The sequence below is a fragment of the Trachemys scripta genome, chromosome 15 (assembly GCF_013100865.1).
Source record: "Trachemys scripta elegans isolate TJP31775 chromosome 15, CAS_Tse_1.0, whole genome shotgun sequence".
In the NCBI taxonomy this organism is placed as follows: Eukaryota; Metazoa; Chordata; order Testudines; family Emydidae; genus Trachemys; species Trachemys scripta.
The window spans coordinates 28431446-28437828 of record NC_048312.1 but is presented as its reverse complement, the minus strand read 5'-3'; the positions used below and the strand labels follow the sequence as shown (position 1 = coordinate 28437828).

The 6383-nt window shown below is 62.1% G+C and overlaps 1 protein-coding gene across 1 annotated transcript in view; it reads right to left on the bottom strand.

The window, feature by feature from the left end:
* Nucleotides 1-362: 362 nt before the first annotated feature.
* Nucleotides 363-6383, bottom strand: part of POLE (DNA polymerase epsilon, catalytic subunit) — a 36231-nt gene continuing 30210 nt past the window's right edge. The window contains exons 41-49 of the mRNA XM_034791415.1: nucleotides 5687-5812; nucleotides 4761-4893; nucleotides 4406-4589; nucleotides 3881-4012; nucleotides 3562-3755; nucleotides 3027-3227; nucleotides 2814-2939; nucleotides 1116-1205; nucleotides 363-924 (exon numbers count right to left, since the gene is read on the bottom strand). Coding sequence (XP_034647306.1) covers nucleotides 811-924; nucleotides 1116-1205; nucleotides 2814-2939; nucleotides 3027-3227; nucleotides 3562-3755; nucleotides 3881-4012; nucleotides 4406-4589; nucleotides 4761-4893; nucleotides 5687-5812 — 1300 coding nt within the window. The 3' untranslated portion in view covers nucleotides 363-810. The remainder of the gene's footprint in view (nucleotides 925-1115; nucleotides 1206-2813; nucleotides 2940-3026; nucleotides 3228-3561; nucleotides 3756-3880; nucleotides 4013-4405; nucleotides 4590-4760; nucleotides 4894-5686; nucleotides 5813-6383) is intronic.

Here is a 6383-nt window from a genome sequence, read left to right as displayed (position 1 = left end):
GGGCCGGGCTCTCCCCTAACCCCACCAGCGTTGATTTCACACATGGGCAGTGGCCCCCGTGCCCCATGCGGCAGCTGCCTCTCCTCCCTTCCGTACCAGGGCTCCAGTGCAATCCAGCTCAGGGGGAGACGTCCCTCTTCCCCCACTGCCGGCCCCCATTCTGGGCTGTACCATTGCATAGCCGCTTTCCTCACTGTACTACCGGGGCGAGCGGCGGGGGAGGGGTTAAGGCTGACCATGGCCCTGGGCTGCAGGAGGGGAGGGCACTCTGCCTGCCTGGAGTGGGACTCATTTCCCATGTGCTCCCTCCCACTAGGGTACGTGCACACGCTGCCCCCCGCCCGCCCCCAACAGCCTGGCACTCCTCATAGCAACTCTTTATTCACAAACTTATCAAAAACCCTAATAAAAACCATCAAGGGCCCGGAGGAGGGAATCCCAGAGCCCAAGGCCACCCACCTGCACGCTGAGAGGAGGCTGCCCCTGGTTTCACTCCCGCTGCTCCTCTACAGCCTCCAGTCAGTCAGTGCCAGGGCGGCGTGGCACTGTCCTGTGGGGGAGGGCACTGCCCAGCCCTCGGGCTGCCCTGCAGCACGGAGAGCTTCAGTCCCTCTACAGCCTCCAGCGCTGGGCACGGCTGAACGGGCACCTTGACCTCAGTCACACTCCAGGGCCGTGGAGCTGGCAGCAGGAAAGCCAAGGGGCAGGTCGGTGGGTGCCAACAGACAGGGGTAGAAGCGGCTGTGGCGCAAGACTCAGACACCCCCCCTGCTCCTGGGGCGCATGGCAGCAGGGCAGGGGGCTGGTCTGTCAGCACCGGAGCTGCGGGTTCAGCTGCAGCAGCCACTCAATGGTCTCGAGCAGGTGGGCCATGCTGTAGTGCTGGGCAATGCTGCGGAAGACGTTGATCTGCTCCACGAAGGCCTGTGGGAGCAGAGGGAGCGGTTGGGGGAGGCACGGCACTGCAGCGCAGGTGGGGAGCCACGTGCCAGCACCAGGCCCAGGGCAGGACATGAGGAGCCAGCGGGCGGGCACAGGGGAGGAGAGGCTGGACTCCTGGCCACCATTTCCCATGGAGCACGGTGGGGCTGGGGGCCGCCGGCGGCAGCACGTACCTTGGTCTGGATCAGTAGGGTAAAGTCTCCAGCGCAGGCGCAGTAGATGGGCATGTGTGTCTCCTTCACGCCTTTGCACTTCACGCACACCTGGGAGCAGAGGAGCTTTGCTGAGGTGAGGGGCTAGCCCCGGGATTGGGCCCCAGCCCCCAGCACCAGGCCGAGGGGACAGCCTCACGTTGTCTGGCCCCAGTGGCCCACAGGGCCCTGCAGAGGGGGGCTGTGTGTGCCTGAGGCTGAAGCCAGCCCTCTCCCCCCACAACAGTGGTTGCTAAGCACACTGCAATCGTGCCAGCCAGAGGGCACTGGGATCAGTCTCATAAGGTGGATAGGTTTCAGAGTAGCAGCCGTGTTAGTCTGTATCCGCAAAAAAGAACAGGAGTACTTGTGGCACCTCGGATGCATCCGAAGAAGTGGGCTGTAGTCCACGAAAGCTTATGCTCTAATATATTTGTTAGTCTCTAAGGTGCCACAAGTACTCCTGTTCTTTTATAAGGTGGATAGAAAGCTGGTTAGCTCGTCGGGCTCAATGGGTAGTGATCAATGGCTCCATGTCTAGTTGGCAGCCGGTTTCAAGCGGAGTGCCCCAAGGGTCGCTCCTGGGGCCGGTTTTGTTCAATATCTTTATTAATGATCTGGAGGATGGCGTGGACTGCACCCTCAGCAAGTTTGCAGATGACACTAAACTGGGAGGAGTGGTAGATACGCTGGAGGGTAGGGATAGGATACAGAGGGACCTAGACAAATTAGAGGATTGGGCAAAAAGAAATCTGATGAGGTTCAACAAGGACAAGTGCAGAGTCCTGCACTTAGGACGAAGAACCCCATGTACTGCTACAGACTAGGGACCGAGTGGCTAGGCAGCAGTTCTGCAGAAAAGGACCTAGGGGTTACAGTGGATGAGAAGCTGGATATGAGTCAACAGTGTGCCCTTGTTGCCAAGAAGGCTAACGGCATTTTGGGCTGTATAAGTAGGGGCATTGCCAGCAGATCAAGGGACGTGATCGTTCCCCTCTATTCGACATTGGTGAGGCCTCATCTGGAGTACTGTGTCCAGTTTTGGGCCCCACACTACAAGAAGGATGTGAAAAAATTGGAAAGAGTCCAGCGGACGGCAACAAAAATGATTAGGGGCCTGGAGCACATGACTTATGAGGAGAGGCTGAGGGAACTTGGATTGTTTAGTCTGCAGAAGAGAAGAGTGAGGGGGGATTTGATAGTTGCTTTCAACTACCTGAAAGGGGGTTTCCAAAGAGGATGGATCTAGACTGTTCTCAGTGGTGGCAGATGACAGAACAAGGAGTAATGGTCTCAAGTTGCAGTGGGGAAGGTTTAGGTTGGATATTAGGAAAAACTTTTTCACTAGGAGGATGGTGAAGCACTGGAATGGGTTACCTAGGGAGGTGGTGGAATCTCCTTCCTTAGAGGTTTTTAAGGTCAGGCTTGACAAAGCCCTGGCTGGGATGATTTAGCTGGGAATTGGTCCTGCTTTGAGCAGGGGGTTGGACTAGATGACCTTCCAACCCTGATATTCTATGATTCATGTGCCTCGAGTGGCCGCCCCATTCGCCCGCCGCTGTGTGGAGAGCAGCCCCATGCCCAGGCTTTTGGGCAGCCCTGCCCCATCCAACGCGGGCAGCAGCTGGACATTAGCGGCAGCAAGGGCCCTGCCAAGACAGCCTCTCCCCCGCCTCTCACCAGGTCCTGCAGCGTGAAGGCCATCAGCTTCTTCTGCAGGGCTTCCACCAGGGCCGCTTCGATGGAGCCGCGCTCATACTCCGCCTGGCAGTTGGAGCACACCCAGCTGGGGGGCACAGCGCCATCCTAAGGGCAGAGACAGGGTGAGCGGGAGCGGGGCACTTGCTAGAGTTCAGCGTGGGAGCCCAGCGAGCTTCTGCGGCAGCCTGGTACCTGGCAGGGGCTGGGGTCTTTGCAGAGGTCCAGGTCCCTGCAGAAGTTGCAGTTGCGGCAGATCACCTCGGAGAGCACGTATGAGCGGCAGGGGTCCCGGAACTGGGCCTCCTCCGAGAACTCACCCACGTCCACCAGGCGCAGCAGGTCCCGCTTCAGCTTATTCACTTGATTGGTTATGTTGGCATCCAGCGACAGCACCTGCCGGAGGGGAGAGCCGCATGGGCCACCGGCTGCAAGGGGGGGGTCTGTGCCCCTCTCACGGGGCTGCAGCCACCCACACGGCCTGCAGAGTCCCTGGGGCTGCGATGGCAGCCGACTGGGGCAGCAGGGGAGGGGTAAATCCTTCCTGGGGGAACTAGCGGGCTGGAGCCCTGCGCCAGGGCCTCCCGCTCTCTGCAGGAGGTGAGTGGCATGGGCAGGCTGCAGATCAGAGCAAGACCGCCCGGGGATTCCCCAGCCTGGCTGGCTCCCAGGAGGCGCAGGGGGAAGGGGAGAGCCCAGGGCTCTGCCGCGCAGCAGGCGCACCGCTAACCTTACAGACGTATTTGATGAACTCCAGTGCCGGGTTGTTGAGCGGCAGGTAGGAGCCGGGCAGCGCTGGGAACATGTCCGAGGGCAGCGTGGCATGGCGGGAGCCAGTCACCTTCTTCTGGATCTTCTGAGTGATGGTGAAAAAGCTCTGGGTGAGCTCGTTGGAGACATAGTCCTGTGAGAAGGTGATCACGCCTGGGGCGAGAGGGGAAAGGGCGCCGTGAGCCAGACTGCAGCGTGACGGGGCCAGCTCGCCTCACCCCAGACACCAGCGTCCGGCAGGCTGCAGTCCCCAGGGCAAAGGGAAGAGTTTAACTCACCAGGCATGGCGCCCGCCTCGCCCACAGCCTCCTGGGAGGCCTGGCTGCTGGCCCGCCTCCTGATGGGCGTGCTCCCGGGGGCGCTGCGCCGCATCTCCTCCTTCATGCTGTGGTACACGGCGACGATGTAGGCTGGGAAGAGGGGGCAGAGGCAAGGCTCCAACCACGATCCCAGCATGGCACCCTGTGGTGCTTGGGATTGGCCCCCAGCACAGCGCCGCCTGATGGGCGGACAGGAGGGGCTGCCCACCCCCATCCCAGGGGAGCCCCCTCAGCTGGGCTGCCCACCCACAGGCACCTTCTAGGGGCTGTGTCTGTGCAGTGAACAGCGCAATGGCGTCCAGTCTGGGGACTCCCAGCTGCTATCACAACACAGTGTCCATAACGGAATGGGCAGAGATGGGGAGCCCCCACTGAGCGTCTCCAGGGGCAGCCGGGAAGAGCCTGGATCTGGCTCCTGTGGGGGGCAGCAGTGAGTGCTTGGGGAGGAGAGCCCCCCATGAGCCCTGCAGGGGGCGCACTCACCTGACACGATCATGAGGAAGTAGTTCTGGCAGGAGGCTGCCTGGGGCAGGTACTGCACAATGTTCCAGTTGTTCTCCAGCAAATCCTCCACACTGGCCTCCCCCGGCTCTTCCTCCTCCTCAGCCTCCTCTTCCTCCTCCTCACTGCCCTCCTCAGCACCCGCTTGCCATTTGCTGGGGTCCGTCTAGACCAAAGGGCCAAGTGCTGGACAGTTACACGCCTGATTCCTGGCCCCATTTCACCTCGCTCAGTGGCTAACAGTGCCCCATGCCCAGCAGGGACAACCCATCCCCCTGCCCCCATGCCTGGCACAGCCCCTGCTCCCCTCTCCACAGTGCCTGCCCTGGGCACTTACCTCCCCAGAGGGGACGCTGGTGGGCACTCTCCCCTTGATGCCCCCGTAGTTAGCTGGGTCCATCCAGAGCAGGAACTCCCAGCAGCGGGAGAAGGAGATGGTCAGGGAGTGGAAGATCTCCTTCGAGTGGATGCTGGAGGGGAAGAGATGATGGTCACCCAGCGACATACGGAGACTGCAGCCTGCCCAGGCTGATTTCTACTTCGCACCTCGGAGGCAAGTCCCCTTGGGGCCCGAGAGAGGAGGGCAGTGTGGGATGTGTGCCCCACGTGGGGGTGCCACTCCCTCGCCCAGCCAGCCAGTAGAGACCCCTCACATCAGACCCCCTTCAGGGAGTGGGCCTGGCATAAGGCGACTGGAACATGGCTCTGCTCTGACCAGGGGGTGTCGAGTCTGCCCTACAGAGGCTCCAGGCCTGGGGACGAAGGGGCATGTTTGATCCAGGGGCTCCGGGACGACAACATCTGTGCTCATCAGGCTGCCCCCTACCCCGAGCACCCCCCAGATCCAAAGGCCGTGGGGAGCCCCTGCATTCTAATGGCTCGGATGCAGCCAGCTCTGGCATGCTGAGAGCCAGCCAGGCCAGGGTGCGTAGCTGGCACTGGGGGAAATTCACTAGCCTGGGTTATGCAGGAGTCAGACTGGCCGATGCAGTGGGCGAGGGAATATCTTTGGTTGGCCCAACTTCTGCTGGGGAGAGACATTGTTACCTCCCACAGCTGGTCTGCCCAGTGTCCGGGGCCCAGCACAGCTAGACCACCACTGCACAGAGGATCTAGTGAGCGTGCCTGGGTTTAAACTCCAGGAACCACTGACTCCTGCTCTGAGCCACAGAGCCACCTGCCCCCGCCACGTCCTGGCTAGAGCCGTCGGCTGCAGCCTCTCCGCATGCCCTGGCTGTGGGGCTCAGCCCTGCACCGCCACACCTGTTGGTGATGTACTCCACGTAGGCAATGGCGTCCTCGATGCGCCGTTTCTTGGTGCACAGGATGATGCGGTTGAAGTTGGCGTAAACCACGGAAGAGCCGAGTCGCTTGAACTCTGCCACCAGCCTGGGGGAAGGGCGCAAAGGGGAGAGGAGCACGTGAGGCCGGCGCTGCCCCCGCAGAGCTCTGGCCCCAGCCCCCTCCGCGGGCACAGCCTCAGGAGCAGACCCCAATGGGCATCGCATCTCTGAAGGGAGCTCCCCTTGGCATGGTGCTGGGCACAGGAGGCCTGGCCCAGGGCCTGGCCAGCCCAGCCGGCTGGGGCGCATGCAGTACCCTTTGGAGAGCACGGCAGTGCCATCACCCATCCTGTGTTTGGCCCCTCCCCAGCCCAGTGCCCCGAACCTCTCAGCCTGGATCCCCTGCTCTGGGCGGGCGAGGGGGGAACAGTGCAGGGTTCCCAGACTGCCGCCTGCGAGCTTGATCTTCCAGCCCTTCACCTCACAGCCACTGTTCAAGGTGCTATGTGAACCACTGATGTTTGAGAGCCGTCGGGCCCCAGCACGGCCCCCTGGCCTGCAGGTCTCAGCACGCCTCATCCCCCCGCCGGCTCCGGCGCGGCCCCCCGGCCTGCAGGTCTCAGCACGCCTCATCCCCCCCCCAGCTCCGGCGCGGCCCCCCCACCTGCGGGTCTCAG